This window comes from Sinohyriopsis cumingii, chromosome 1, assembly GCF_028554795.1.
Source record: "Sinohyriopsis cumingii isolate HCF-2022 chromosome 1, ASM2855479v2, whole genome shotgun sequence".
Lineage (NCBI taxonomy): Eukaryota > Metazoa > Mollusca > Bivalvia > Unionida > Unionidae > Sinohyriopsis > Sinohyriopsis cumingii.
Genome location: NC_142961.1, coordinates 104346220 through 104362680, shown reverse-complemented (window position 1 = coordinate 104362680; position 16461 = coordinate 104346220). Strand labels below are relative to the sequence as shown.

Below are 16461 nucleotides of genomic sequence, written 5' to 3'. Positions count from 1 at the left end.
TACAATTTCTCCTTTGCTCATTTGAGGTACAAATACATAAAGTTTTCTACAGTGAAAATATACGATCAAGTTAAGAGGTCTGCTTTATTCCGTTAAGTAAAGTTGATTCAACACGTTGCTTTAAGCATATATGTAATATTTGAGCCATATTGTAATGAAAACCTGATTGTTTGAGCTTTCTCAGTTTCTGTAAAAGGGCTTTGATTCATTTTGTTTTCATAACCATATTAGATACACCTTTAATATATCATAATTTATCTCACTTCATATTGACTTCTTTGAATATCACTTGGTTAAGCTAAGTCACGTGGAAACCGTACAAATGCCGTAGCCGTATCCAGCGTACGTCGATCATATTCCATTTTGACAAATTGACTTGTCTCCCTTTCATTGTTTACAATGGCAGCTAAACACTTCGGAGATCTTACAGCGACCAAATTTGCAGACAAAAGGAGGAAGATTAGCTCCGACAATACCATCAAATAAATTATCGGGCTGCTAATGCGCAGTATTACTATCCCGAGAAGAAACAAGATATCGGCTGTACAACTTTTCATGGCGCCCGTTTATTTATAGACGCTGTGATTCTTGTACTGATAGCGCGTCGTCTAATACTATTTGCATACTAATCGCCTAATTCAAATATTCAGGTACTAGCAAACTATATAGCGAATAATATATGAATTATGAGGTGTGTCAGTTTGCCTCGAGTATTTGTCCTCTTTCGAAGTAATCATCCAAAACACTGTTGATGATGTTGGAAGGAATTTTAATTTCTTGCTGTATTCACTTTTTTGACGGTTTTACTCGGATGCAACTCTTGATTTTAACTTTTAAGTTTCAAGTATAGGTTGAAGTTGATTACAAATGTGTCTTTCCTGCATGATGCATTGATGCAATACGAAGAATTATAGAACCCGTCCCAGAAAAATAAATAAAATAAAAGCAAGAAAGAAAAACGAAAGAATAAGGACGCACACGAAGAAGAGTAAGGAAATGCTGATATTATGGCCAAGTTTCCAACGAAACGAATTTTATGATTAGCTTAGACGAGTGTACGGATTGATGTTATTGACTTGATATTATGGGATATGATTTCTTTGAACACTATATATTAACCGATATGTCTATATGTCACTCATTACAGAGAGAGAGAGAGAGAGAGAGAGAACAAACAAGAGACAACATAGAGGTAAGGAGTGAGTAATAAGATGGGTAAGGTCATCATCGCTAGCCAAGGTTCGATTTGTCAATCCTGTCGGCTACACCTTGGCGGATCGATCATATATTTCAGTGCCTAAGTTTGTCAGTTTCACTGGATGCGGTAGCAAGCTCCGCATCCAATCCAAATCAAGTAGTTAAACAAAGAACACTATTCCTACATGATCGATAAAAGGGTAGCACAAAACTAGAATGGGCTGTTAAATAAACAATTTTCCTCTGCCAGTCCGTGTTTGTACAAATACACCCGTAGCTTTAAATACACCTGTAATGGCCTCTCTTTATTACGTTGTCATACATTCGGTGTTAAACTTACAGTGCATCCTTTTGAAGTCAATTACCTCAACAATTTTCGGCCAACGTACAAAGTAACAATGCACCGCTGTTACATGCCATTGGTTACGTGGCTTTACATACTAATGATGAAATCTGTTAGATGTCTTCATGACAAAGTACCCAAATATCTGATCGATCCGAGTAGGTATAGATATGGTGAACATATCGGAACTTTGGCTAGCGAAGATTGGGCGGAGTCAACCCCTTTCCTTTCATTTCCTTCGCCACTACTATCGATTGAATCTTGAATCAAACTATCATTCCATCTTTGTTTTTTCCGTTTCCATATTTATTCTATATTTGACTTCATGTTATTAATTATTTCATTTGTCATGTGATTCTCTTTTGCGCAATCATGAGAAACGCTGTTCGTTCTTGTTAAGTTGCCTTTTATCCTTTTGCAAATATATTATTTTATTATTTAAGACAATAAAATATGTTTGGACCGAGAGAGAGAGAGAGAGAGAGAGAGAGAGAGAGAGAGAGAGAGAGAGAGAGAGAGATGGGAATGGAAGAGTAATGTTTCCGAAAGAAACATACATTACCATATTAACTGTCTACTTGTTTGTTCTTTCTGTGTATCCAATCCAATAAATAAAATGAAAGTACAGAGACAATGTTCGCTTCAGCCTGCTACTGTATAATCAATCATACATCCGTTTGCCATGAGTAAGACATTTAGTTATATGACCATTGGCTATAACTGTGACACCAATGATCAGGGGACATATTGTCTTTACTCCAAGCGTCGACACAAATCTGGAGTTGCATTACACAAGCAGGTAGGGTCTGCGACTTTAGCTTGAACTTACCAGTAAAATGGCCAGCATAGACCACGATCGACCGGCTCATTTGGTAAATTTCAATGATGCAATGATGTAACTAGACCCCATGTATCATACAAATTTAAATGCTGTAATCATATCCCATGTGCCCTATTTAAATGTCAGTGATGCCATTATACCGCATATACCATATTTAAATTTCAACAAAGTAATTATACCCCATGTACCATATTTAAATTTCAACAAAGTAATTATACCCCATGTACCATATTTAAATTGTAACATAATAATTATTCCCCATGTACCATATTTAAATTTCAACAAAGTAATTATACAACAGGTGCCATATTTAAATGTCAATGATGTCATTATACTCCTGTCATTATACTGCTGTACCATATTACATTACACTCAATGTACCATGTTTAAATTTCGTTGACGTATTTATACTCTGTGTAGCATACCAAAATTTCAATGATGTAGTTATACTTCATGTACCATATTTAAATTTCAAACAATATAGTTAAATTTCATGTACTATTTTTACATTTCAATGATGAATTCCATGTACCGTGTTTAAAATTCAGTGATATAATAAAACCCAAAGAGCCATATTTAAATTTGGGATTTTGAGCTTGAGCGTGAGTAGTATCGTCCTCAGATTATATGATTACTCACAGGGCCAGTTTTTAAACATACGTGTAGTTGGCCTACATAATCCTTTTACATTGAAGAAAGTCACTAAAAACTGTCTTCATTATTATGCATTTCTATCTTAACAGGAATGTTCTTTAGACTCAAGTTCCGTGTAGATAATTTAGGTTGAATAAGAAATTTGAAACGTTTTTGTCAATCATACATGGTATTCATTTTCCATTCAAAGCACCGAGTGATATCACTGTGTGATATCACTCAACGAATTGCGACACTGAAAGTTTCCAGTAAGAAACGACGCGTCAAAGCTTATATCGGTAGCCGAAAGAGATGAATCTCATTAACCGTGAACTTGGACTTAGCACACACCAAACCTGAATCGGGACAACTTACTATGATACATTTTAAAAAATCAAGAATGGATTATACTGTCTAAAGTGTTTAAAATAAGTGTAAAAGGGTACATTTATTTTATTCTACATGGACCATGACAAATTGTTTGGAATACAAATATCCATTTATTTATAGACTGCTAAACAGGTGTTTTGTCTAGTTGTTTAAAAGCATTATCATAGATTTTATAGTGCGCATACATTCGTGATCAATCCGATATGACGCATCGGAAACTAAATTCAATGGTGATGCTATTCTTAGTGATCGTGTACATGCCTAAAGTCAATGCTCAAACATCGGATGATGCAAAGAATCTTTTATCCCAAATGTTTAATGTGTCTGCCTATAATAAGGCTGTTAGACCTACTTACGAGCAAAATACGGCAACCGATGTTTTTATTGACTTTCATCTTACAAGCATAATAAACTTTGACTCGCAGAAGGAAAAACTGACCACTTCCGGTTACCTTTTTATTAGATGGGTCGATAATTATTTACAATGGACCCCATCGACTTATGGCAACCTGACAGGTACATTTATTCCTCAGGACAACGTGTGGAAACCGGATATATCTCTGCAAAATGGCGTATCCGAATTGAAAGGACTTGGCTCAAGTAGTTTGTTTGTTTACGTGTTCAGTGATGGCACTGTGTCTTGGTATCCTCTTGGGGTAGGTATTTCTTTCTATAAAATGTTAAAATGTACCATATTACAAAATATTTTTATTATTAAAAAACTTTAAGTGAAATAGTCTAGATGCCCCTTGTTAAATTCACACAGTTCTAAACTTTTGGAAATGACCATATTTTCTTAATGTATACGTACTGAAACTAGACTGGAAAAACATATTCATGTATATAACTAAGGGTTTATAAATATATATTATGAATAAATAGGTAACGAATAGTGTTATAAATATATTCTACTCGTACACCTTTCTTTCCTTATGTCAAACGAACTTGGCCTAAGTTTGGAACCATGTCATCTAAAACACTTTTAAAAATAAGTATTTGAGAAGCATTTACCTGTTCTTGGTCCTTTCACTGTTTTATTTAGTTCTTCTGAGCATTTCCCGCAGAATCTTTTGGAATCAACTTTTCTTTCAGTTCCTAATTCAAACAGTAATGTTGTGTCTTCTTCAATCGATTTTTTATGTGACAGCCCAAATATTAAATCATCATTTTCTAATACAGTTTTAAAACGATCTTGAGGAGTGTGATCATATTCGTTTTATATTTTCATTACTTTTCTAGGTCACAGTCTCCATCGAATTGAATTTTGTTCATTTTAGCATAAATGTCCAACCCGTCTATTATCAATCCACAAAAGTACAGTGCACAAATAAGTACGCAGACAAGTAACCAAATAAAGTGGCTAAACAAGTGGCCAGAGTCAAACAAGGTAGAGTCATTGACCTCATTAACCCTCACAAATGCTTATGACACGATCGAGGGTCATACTATTTTGAAAGAATTAATGGAGGTCTCAAATAATGGCATCTTTTTTCCCAATCATATAAACACGTGGTAAAAACTGTAATCACTTTTTCGTTTGAATTCATCATACAGATTTATGAATGAGGCCCAAAAATATTATATACGTTTACAAACACATTTTCGGAATATGCATTAATTAACGTAGAAATTATCTTAGAACAGCAACGATGCATACTTGGTCAAGCTTATGGGCGGAAAAAGATAAATACTTTATTTGATACCGTACAAGAACAAAAGAGGTCTCTGACGTTGACGAAATTACACGTATGAAACGAGTTACACGAATAAAACTTTCGATTATATGACTAATACTCTATCAATAATGAAGATTTACAAGAGCAAATCAATTAGACAAATATTTTAGTATTAATATAACGATGGCATCCACTTTTCAGTAGCTGTATGAATTTGATTACAACAAAGCAGAAGAGTAGAGGCGCAAAATCTATTTAGGAAATTTACCAACGATCCAAGACATTTCATGTAATTGGGAATATGGGTACAGTGTCAGATCGCATTCGAGTTAGTACTATGCTTTGCAGTAATAGGTCATTTGAGCTACTTTTTGCCGATAGTTTGAATTTATTTTATCTGTGTTTGCTTTTGCAACGGAATTTTATGATAATTTTGAAAATAACACCTTGTTTATTTGATAAAGTCAGATTTGAAATTTCGAATGACCATAAAATCGCGTAATGACTCTAAGGTTTCTATCCGCATATCCTCAGTATCACTGTACCATTTGATGCAGAGTAGAAAATAAGAACTAAGTTATTTTCCGTTGGATAGGTCGGTCAGATGGGTAAATTTACGACATGGGGTATTGTGAAATGGCTTGTAGAAAGTAGGAACAAATTACGTTTTAGCGCTATATGTGTGTATATAAGAGCGGGACAAATAATTCATTCTTATTTTCCTATGTACTTATATTAACATCAGTCTGCGGATGTGTTTAAAATTGTGTAAAGATATAACCTGAGATGATTGTTTGGATGATTTATTTGGGGTAAAATATTAATCAGGGGTAGGTATTTCTTTCTGTACAAATATGATCAACTGTTATCGCGTTTAAGAAGAACCATCCTCCCTCGAATTTTAACGTTATACTCACGTATCAACAACAATATTAATTTGGTTCAAATGATCTGTGAGCATTACTGGCTCAACCCCATTTTCGCCAAAGTCTTTTCTGGACTGTTTTCATGCTTTTACAAAAGCAGGAAACAAATAGTGGCAGTTTTGTTTTTTCATGAGAAAACGTTGCTAAAAGAACAGAACAACTAAAGTGAACACCTTTCTTTCTCAAATTCGTTAGTGGCATGTTGTCTAGTAACGAACAGTATATGCAAGTATAACTTTAGTGATACGAATGTTGAGGAAAGACGAATAATGTATTTAGGATTGTGGTGAACAAATTCGATGGTAAGAACAAATGTACGGAGGCTCGACGGCAGTCTTCGCAACAATACGTTTTTCCTTACATGCCGCCCTTGTGTAAAGTAATCCGTTTTATTGGGCACTTGAACAATAAAATCATATATCGTACACACTAAGTCTATAGGTGACTTTTTGACGAACTGTATATTATTCTAAACATGTAGGACTCAGCCGATATATTCTCAGTGGATGGAAAGATATGCAAAACCTTTCTAAAAATCCAATGAACAGTTTGAAAGATATGGTCAATTAATTTCAAACATTTAAGTTGATACTAGTACTTTGGGTTAGACAAATCAATTTCGCTATATATTGGTCTACCAATTAACTGTTGCCATAAAGTCCGTGTTGGAACTTTAAAAATAATCACATAGAACAACGGTATTAAACTATATAGTAAATAATCAACAGGAATTCAGATTTATTAGATAAATGAAGAATGAATTAATAACCAGTTTAAATGACCTTAAGATTTGTGCGAACTACTTTGAGATTCCAAGGCGCTTCACAAGGGCGATATTGCTTATTAACTGACTCGTTATTTCAACAACAAATTTTATGAATCCACACATACATAGCGTTACATCGCATGCTTTTGCAAATGAAATAAAGTTGCATAAGCAACAAAACATCGTTAGTACTGCTGTCACAGATTTACCAACACACTCATGATGGACCAGTGCTGGTCTGTAAAGGTTCCTGGAAATCTGCCTATAAGTTCTCTTTATGATTCAACCTGAATATTTTATATATTTCAAGTATATTCACTTTGTTTCTAAATTTATCGATATTTTCATATTATTTAAACAAAATCTTCGTTCGAAAACGAACACTAGATTATTGCGCGGAAGTACTTTTTTGAACTGTGCACTTCGTCCTTAAGTCCGACTTAATGTCAAGAATTATTAAGTCTAGACTCAGCTATAAGATTTATGCTTATGGGCCATCACTGTATCCTTATGCTGCACCAAGAATCTAAGGAAGGGCCGCAAATGTGTCAAGAGAGTGGGCTACAGTTTGAACTATAATGATGAGACAGTCCTTAGAACTTACTGAGAATTAAAAAATTCATTACAATTTGAAAACAATTCATTTGGCCTCCATTAATTTGCTCAAGTTCTTTTCCAGATTTTTGAGTCAACATGCGGAGTTGATATTACCTACTTTCCGTTTGATATTCAGACTTGTACCTTGAAATTTGTGGCATGGAGTTACACGAAAGTGGAAGTAAATGTTAAGGAGGGGAAGAAGGGAATTATCCTGGATGAATACGAAGAAAATTCGGAATGGTCAATTGTTGACACGAGCGTAGATATGTTACAGGAATCCGATGACGCTGTAGTTTTATTTTCAATCAAATTAAAAAGAAAACCACTTTTCTTTTTGTTAAATGTCATCTTACCAGTCATAATGTTGTCTCTTCTGAACGTCTGCATATTCGTACTTCCGGCAGAATCCGGAGAAAAGGCTTCGTTTTCTGTGACAGTATTTCTTGCTTTGGCTGTCTTTTTGACAATCGTCACAACAACATTGCCACAGAATTCAGAAAAAGTTTCCTTCCTCGGTATTTACCTGGTACTAATGACCGGTTTCAGTACTTTGATCGCCATTTTGACGCTGTTTATACTTCGTCTGAATTTTAGGGATGTTGATGAGGACCCAATCCCATCATGGCTGATTAGACTTCAAGGGATTGTGGATATAGTCCGATGCAGAAGATATAAAAAGGTGCATCCGGCAATGATGAGCGAGGCTGAGGTTCCTAATTTTGATTCTGGTTACACAGTTTCTACTGAAGAAACAACTTCTGCAATCAAAACGTCAAAATCACCAACACCAGATGAGAAGCCTAAAATGACGTGGAATCACATCTGCAATGCCATTGACTTCATTTTCTTTTGGATTTTCTTTACAGCAACATTTGTCACCACAGTGACAATATTTTGCATCTGTTCAAAAACTGCTGCATAACAACGACTTTCTTTCCACCACTTCCAAGACATAAAACTTCTCATTATCTTCCTTTTGATTCAATGTTGAGTCACTGTGAATTTACGTTATGCTATCTGATTCTTCAGTGAACTCTGTATTGGCGGTTATCTTATTATACAGGACACCAGGACATAAAACTCAATATTTATGAACGTTATATTTGCATGAGCCTTAAATATATCAAGCATATATACATCTATGTAATCTGTGGATAAAGGGAAATAAAACTGTCCTCTTTTGTAGACTTCGATGTATTGAAATAAACCTAGGTATGTGATATTTGTATTTTACGTTCCCGTTTATTGCTAGTTATTATTAGCTAGTTAGATATTATTTGTTGATTATGGGGAGTCAGTATTGTGAATATTTTTCTCAACCCTATACATTTTCCAGTTGTTATGCGTAATGGTCATAATGTACAGTATTCACGAGACTTAGTGGTAGCATGGTTTAATTTTTCATAAAGTGGACCCTCCCTGATTTCTTAGCATAAGGAAAAGTTCTGAGATGTTTGAATAAATAAGTGTTTAATAATGTTATCTTGGAATAATCCGTTGTATTAGAATTGTGTCGTGTTCTGGGGTACATGTCGTGAGATACCAATCTGGGGTTGGTTTCTTTTAGTGTCCATTTAAAAGTGAACAAATATAGTCCTTTATGAGCCTCTTCTGTTTTATTGCTACCGGCAGGATGCAATTTGGGGTGGAGTGGAGTATTTTTTTCAAGAGGGCGATCCGGTCGTTCTAAGAGTGCGTAGTAACGGACGTAGTCTTTTTTACGAGACATTAGGCCAGTTAGTTTGAAAATTAATTATTGAAACCTCAAAATCTCTCATGCGTGAATTAAAATAATCCAAATTGTTTTTGAAATGAGTTCCTTCCCTGTCAGGATTCATGAATTTATAGTTGAGTTTGTTTGACTGATTAACAAAGAACCTTCTGATTGAACCATCCTCTCAATATCCCCTATCCTATCTCTACCCTCACCCCGTTTTCACTAAACGCAAATTTATTAAACGTTTGTCAGTTACTTTCTAAACTGTAGAGATATTACAAAATTCCCGTACCTGCGCGCATGTTCTTGATTAGCAAACATAAGTTGGCAAAATAATGATCATTTTATTTCGGAACAGGAAAATTAATATGAGAGTAGACAAGAGCTGTGTCCATTTGGTTGCTAAATGGTTGGGTCAAGGACGGCGCAATGAGGCAGGCTGAATAGACAGAGCCGCACGGAGAAGGCAGATGGCTTCCTGAATTAATTGATATTTATAATTATTTTATTTGATTCTGAGATTCTTATTTGAAGGCATATACAGCTTTTTGTGTAAGTTGTTTGTGGATTAATCACATGCATGATTGACTTCCACTAGTACTGGTTAAAAGTTCATAGTGTACCGCTTAGAACTTGATTTATGTATATTAGAATTCGGTTTTGTACTTTTAGGGGAGCCGTCTTAAATAACGCCATGATTTGTTAAAGGGCTCATTATTGTTATTAACTTTCTGTGCTTTGTGGTGAGAAATGTAATATTTTTAATTGTGGTTGTTTAGATGTTGTTCTATCGCTGTAGCATTTGTGTTTTAAAAGTGATGTTGATTGTAGGATGCAGTGTCCACTAGCATGGGCACTAGGTCCCTTGCGACTTGTATTTTTGTAGAAATGCATTGTTATGTAGGACGTATGCTCTTTCTCCTCGAATTGTCGTGGTTACGTTGTAGTCACTCGGGGAAGAGCTGGTAATGTTATAAACCTAAAATATCTGATCTTTGTATTTATGTCTGCTTTTATAGATTTGTTAGATTTTAGCTATCCTTTGTTGATTATGTGTTGGGAATATATATCTCACACAGAGTCATTAGTAAATTCTGGGACCAGACGTCATAATGTACAGTGTTCACGAGACATTATGGTAGCGTGCATCAGTTTTGTAAAATGGGCCATTCCTAATTTCTTTAATGTAATCAATTTTCGTAATACTCATACATATAAGTGTTTTAGTAATTTGAGCTAGAAATAGTACTTTGTATTATGTGTTTGGGATCGTATTTATGGTGCCTGGCGTGTAGTACCGATCTACGGTTTGGAACGGTTTTCTGATGGATCATACACACAAACGCGCGGACACGCACACATAATGTGAAGCAAGAAAAAATTTGCAAGTTTAAAATTAGTCTCGTTAATTTGTGTTCATTAGGTGATTAGGGAAAATTATAGGTGGTATTTGTGCTTCAAAAAACCTTTATGTTGACAACTAATGTCTTGATGTCTTTAGAAATAGGGGAAAGATCGACCTAAAGCCAGAATAAAGCAGCAGTTGTTTGATTCACTGTATGGTAAGACCCTTTGTATATTACAGTATACTAGATTACTTGCTAACAGCTTAGCAGGTCTTGATGCTTTAGTCTGGCGGAACATTCGCTTGACTATGTGAGAGACGAACCAGGTTCGGTACCGGAACACTACAGTGTGCATCCACCACTGCTGCATTTGCTGACTCTTCTAACTCTCATGCCTGATTGTGCAGTAAACATGATTGCTGTCACTATGATCTGAGAATCTGGGTGATTAGAGGTGGAATGTAAAGGTATGGGAAGAAGGGTTTATAAGTTAATTTGCTAACCAACTTAGCTGGTCGGACAGTTTAGTCTTGTATTATGTACCCTTGCGAGACAAGCGAACCTGTTCCATTCCCGACAGCAAAAAGTAGACTTTTTGTATCTCTTCTTGTTACCCTTCATTGTCCTTTCTTGATAGGTATAACTGTTCACAGTCAAAGACTACATAGATAAATTGGTCCTGGATCTAAGTTTCTATGAAACTAAATTATATAAAATAATGTGTAATAATTCGTACTATCTACGTAACAATGCTTCAGTTATGTATTGAACTACAAATTTATGACATACATCCATAGATTTTCTTTGGAAGAATGAAGGTGACAAAATTTAGATTTATAAGAAATAATGTGCAATATCTGTGATTCAGATAATATTGGGAATGACAACTATTGCTTATTTGAATGTTTCTACGTCAGTACATACAGAAAACTATATTCTGATTTATTTTTACAAATTAGATGTCAACATACTTGTACAATTAATGGCCTCTGTAAACTTCTTCTAAATTTATTGTTTATCATTTCTCCTGAATAGTTTATTTACCTGATGACTTAGATATTGATATAAGCTTTATGCATATTCCACATGCATCAGTTATTCATTGCACTCGACCATCTACAATTAGAGAAATTGAAAACCTATTAATTTAGTGACACAAGATGTATTTTACTCTGATTGGAAAGACAACATCGATAAAAGGTTTATCTATCTGATGAATTAATATTCTTTTATCGTCATTACCAAAGCCATATTTATACATTTAATGGCATCTGGATACTATTTGTGAATTTATTGTTTATCATTTCTCCTCAATAGCTTATTTACCTGTTGACTTAACTATTGATATAACCAATGTACCTTTTTCTGTTGTATCATTGTATCAGTTATTCATTGCACATATCCATCCAACATTAAAAGCTTAATAATTCAATGGAACACGACGTTTTCTGCTCCATTAGGAAAGACAACACTGATAAAAGTTTTAGCTATCTCTTAAATTAATATTCTCTTATTGTCATTAACAATTCCACCTAAGCGGGTCCTTAGTGAACAAAACATACTATTTTACAAGTTTGTATGGCATGGGTGAAAGACCAAAACCAAACGAAATAATACACTGACGGAGTTTTATGACAAAGATTGTTGTTGTTTTTCGGTTTGATATCATATAGGCAATATATGGCGGCCACTGTAAATGTCGGAGGAAGAACCCGGGAAAACCCTGGTATGAACTACTGATCCACAAGAAGCTACTGGCAGCTTTCTCACACAACTACAAGGCTTGAACCCACGCGGACAGAAGTAGTTGCAAGTGGCAAACGGGGGTCAAACCGGGAATTAACATTAGCCTTCTATTTATGTAGTGTTTGACACTTGGAGATCAAACCAGAAATTAACATTGGGTAGATTTTTAAAGGTGAAAAGTGTATATAGGATCAAATGTGACACTTTGGAATTAAACGGGAATTAACACGAGAATAGCACATGTGTGGTCGCACGAGAGCTAACATTAGCCTTTCTATTTTATGTAGTATTTGGCACTTATCGGGCAAACGGAAATTAACATAGTGAGGCACTTGTGTGGTCAAACGTGTTTATGGGATCAAAAGGGTTTATACAGTCAAATGGATTTATGCCACCAAAGGGGGAGGATAATGGCAATGGGTTTTCAAGTTTGAGTTGAGAACACAGACACACACAGAAAAAGACTTACACACAACAGAGACAAAAACACCTATGTCAATAGTGGGATAGTAATTTTTTTCTAGAGATCTGAGTGCCACTGAAAATGGTGCATACGAGAAGTGATGGCACGACAGCTACGAAGACTTCAATGGTCATTCTTCCAGAAGAGGATTATTTTAATTTAGTGGATTTTCTTTCGCCTTTGCAAGAAGTTTTACCCGCACCAGTACCTTCACCGTCTTCTCCCTCGTTACCTTGGAAGAGGATTTTAGAAGAAACAAAGGAAGAATTAGAGAAAGTTTTACAACAGCAGAAACTAGCAGAAGAAGCATTTGTCATTCGACAACAGCAAGAAGAGGAAAGAAGAAAACATGAAGAGAAGAGCAAGTATGAAGGACAGAAGAATGACAACGAAAGCAAAACGTTAAGAGTGCTACAAGAAAGTCTGGCAGAGTAAAGTATCTGAGATAAACGTATCAGACTTCTTTAACTCGTTCCAAAAGAAAGATACCTTCAAATGCCAAGCACTTCATAACTAAATCTACTTTAATACTGAGATACCGTCAGCAGCAGTGAACACTGCCAAAGCATCCACAGCAGCAGGAGAATATGTAGGATATGGTCATGGTAAGGATTTAAAGCACTTAAAGCTAATCATGTCAAGTCAATGAATTTGTCAAAAGAACAAATGCCCAAAGGGTCCTTTTCAGTGCCACGCAACTATCTAGAAGAGATATACTACTTACAGATTGCCAAACCAAGTAAAACTTACATCTCTTTTCCCCGTGATTGAATGATGCGCGTGTGTGTGTCCATGTGTTTATCCAAATTATAAAAAGTCAAGACAAAGAGAGAATTACGTTTATCTTTTGGGTATATTCTATGTTTGAAATCACAATGAATATTCCACAACACATCACAAAAGTTCATTTCTTCTTCTCTCACTGTCTTTCTTCTTGTAGTTTCTTCAGCAGCATAGGCTTTTACTCGTCTTCACATTATTCTCGTGATCTGTTTTTCTTGCATTACATTGGCACTTCTACATTTTCTGAAGACCTCTCATCTTCCTCCTCTTGCTTCTTTTGTTGGTTCTCTTTTATTCTAACGGCACTCTGAAGACCAATGTCCTTTCTGCTAACAATAATAACAGGTATCTTGACCTCTGCCTCTCTTTTCACCTCCTCGTTCCTTTACTAAGACGATGCATGCATTCTGAAGACCAATGTCTGTTCCCCTGACAGCAAGTACCTTGACTTTTATCTCGTAAGGAGAGTAGTTCTTTGTTTTCTCTGAAGTATACATTCGTATAATCCTTCGCAAATCTCTGACTAATACTTCCATCATGACAGTTTGATAGCTGAATACATAATATGACTCTAAGAGACTAACCATATGTGTGTGTGTGTGTGTGTGTGTGTATCTATCTATCTATCTATCTATCTATCTATCTATCTATCTATCTATCTATCTATCTATATATATATATATATATATATATATATATATATATATATATATATATATATATATATATATATATATATATATATATATATATATATATATATATATATATATATATGAAACCGCTGCGTATAAAACTGTCAGATGTAACGTTTGTGATCAAGATGAAAGGAGTACAGGGAGAAATTAGAAAAAAGGAAGTGGCAACGACATGCCGTATCGCCTCACACACGAGCTGCTCCAATTCGTGAGAGCTATTTCGAAGACAACATGAGTAAGCCTGATCCAACACCCACTTTTGCCACAAATCATGAGAGTCGAGATTCATCAGAAAAGAACTTCGTTAGGTCCGTACAATTATTAGCGCATTTGAGAGTCGCAAAACGCACTTACAGAAAATTTAGAACGACGGCTTACAACTACACCGTGAAATGTAACGAGATCTAGTCGTGTGTGTAAAACTTACTCAAATTAAATTGTGCAACCTAGATGAAAAAAATGTTATCAAGGAGAAGTCAGACACCAAATGACGATGCCAATCGGTGTCACCCAACACTCTTTAAAACGTTTTGGTAGCAGTTCACTCTCGCGATCTTTCAGATTACATGGTTGTCTCATATGCAACACCATTTACATCCACTGCAGATTGAGATTGAGAGGTAGAGAGAGAAAAACTGCTGTAAAGCTGATATGTTGACTTAACAATCAAGATCAGCGAAGAAAGTGACTTCCAGAAATTTTGAACGACGACATACAACTACAAGGTGAATTTAAACGGTTTAAGTCACAATGGTTGTTATATAGTTGTATGTAATGTTAATACATTCACACAAGTAATATTTGGGTAAGCGAAAAGACACATACACAGAACTTAGTGATGATAGAACAGACGGTACTCTAGTTGGAGATTAGTGTTTTGAGAGATGGACAAAGAGGGATTCATCATTACGCATATGGAGAGACGTAGGGCACCATTATTGGCTCTGTTATGTTTATGGCACTCTGAGGTCAAGGAGAAATTAACCTTAGTTTACCTTGAGTTTCTGAGGACAACAACAAATTGTATGTGAGAAATGTTCATCGTCAATCATTTATTTCGCTCATTAATTTCAAACAAACGGTAGTGTTATATTTATTGTCGTCTTACCGAGCAGCATTTGCTTTATACCTACTCTCAACTTAAAGACATATCATGTTCTGCAGCACACATCTTAGGCTACAATGTTGCAAAGTTCCACTAAACCAAGGACAGGAAACAACATTATTCTTTCGCAGTCTTAAACCAACTGAGAGAAAATAGGTCAACACTTTTACATTATATCCTCCACATAACTCATGTTTTTCCTCTACAATGAGAGTACAGAAAAAGGTGGGCTATACAAAAGTTATTCGGGCACTGTAGTGTGCTAGTATTTTCTTCTTCAAAAAACAGTGAAGCCACTGCTAGAAATTTGTATAATGACACAGTACAGCGTCAAAATAGGACCACACACACACACACACACACACACACACAGAGATAAGATATACGTCATGCACAAACACAAACTCTAGATGTATAATAACTCATTGAAGAAAAATCGTTTTTCAATTGTTTCAAAGTTACAAGTGATGCCAAAATTACAAAACTAAAGTAACATTGTGACTACTGACATGCCTTGTTTTGAATAGTATTTCAGAAGAAGTACTCATTTCTTTCAACAAACTCAAGAAATCCAGACCACGAGAAGAAAATGAAGACGAGGGAGAGCCTTTGCCGCTGAAAAAAATTCAAAAAGAAAGACAGACAGTGAAAGGAGAAGAAATGGACTTTTGTGAAGTATTGTGAAAAGTTTCATAATTATCTCAAACAGAGAATATAGCCAGAAGAAAAACCTAATAATGTTTCTAATTTTTCCTTCTATCTCTGTCTATAGTACAAGTCACACAGGTCATGTAGGCATTCAACACCGAATATTTCAGTAATTCGTGTAATTTTCTAGAATTTGATTCTTCATACCTTCAAGTGGCAAGTATTCACTCATTTGGATTCGTATACATCCGTATGTCTTTGGAAGGTTATTATTTAGACGTCCCGAAAAGACCATGAGAAAAAGTCAATGTTAAAGCACGGAGACATTTTGGACGAAATGAATCTATGGTGGTATCCAGTACAATGAGAGCTACGCATATTGATAAACAAATTCGTACTACGATATATTGTGACGATTCAGTTCTATTTGTTCTGTTCTTGACCAAAGTTTAGTACAGGGCCACCATTGTAAAAGACCATAGAGATCGATAATTTTCGTCGGAAATTGTTTTGATGACAGTTAAGGTGTGGATCATTCAATAATCAAGATTGAATAGACTTTTTTAAGGAAATTTAGTGTTAA

General features: G+C 35.2%; 1 protein-coding gene across 1 annotated transcript; it reads left to right on the top strand.

The window, feature by feature from the left end:
• Positions 1 to 3281: 3281 nt before the first annotated feature.
• LOC149807485 (neuronal acetylcholine receptor subunit alpha-6-like) lies at positions 3282 to 8592 on the top strand. Its single transcript, XM_089967094.1, has 2 exons — positions 3282 to 4060; positions 7452 to 8592. The coding sequence occupies exons 1-2, from the start codon at positions 3608 to 3610 to the stop codon at positions 8292 to 8294; spliced, it is 1296 nt and encodes a 431-aa protein (XP_089823220.1). The 5' UTR covers positions 3282 to 3607; the 3' UTR covers positions 8295 to 8592.
• The last annotated feature ends 7869 nt before the right edge of the window (positions 8593 to 16461 follow it).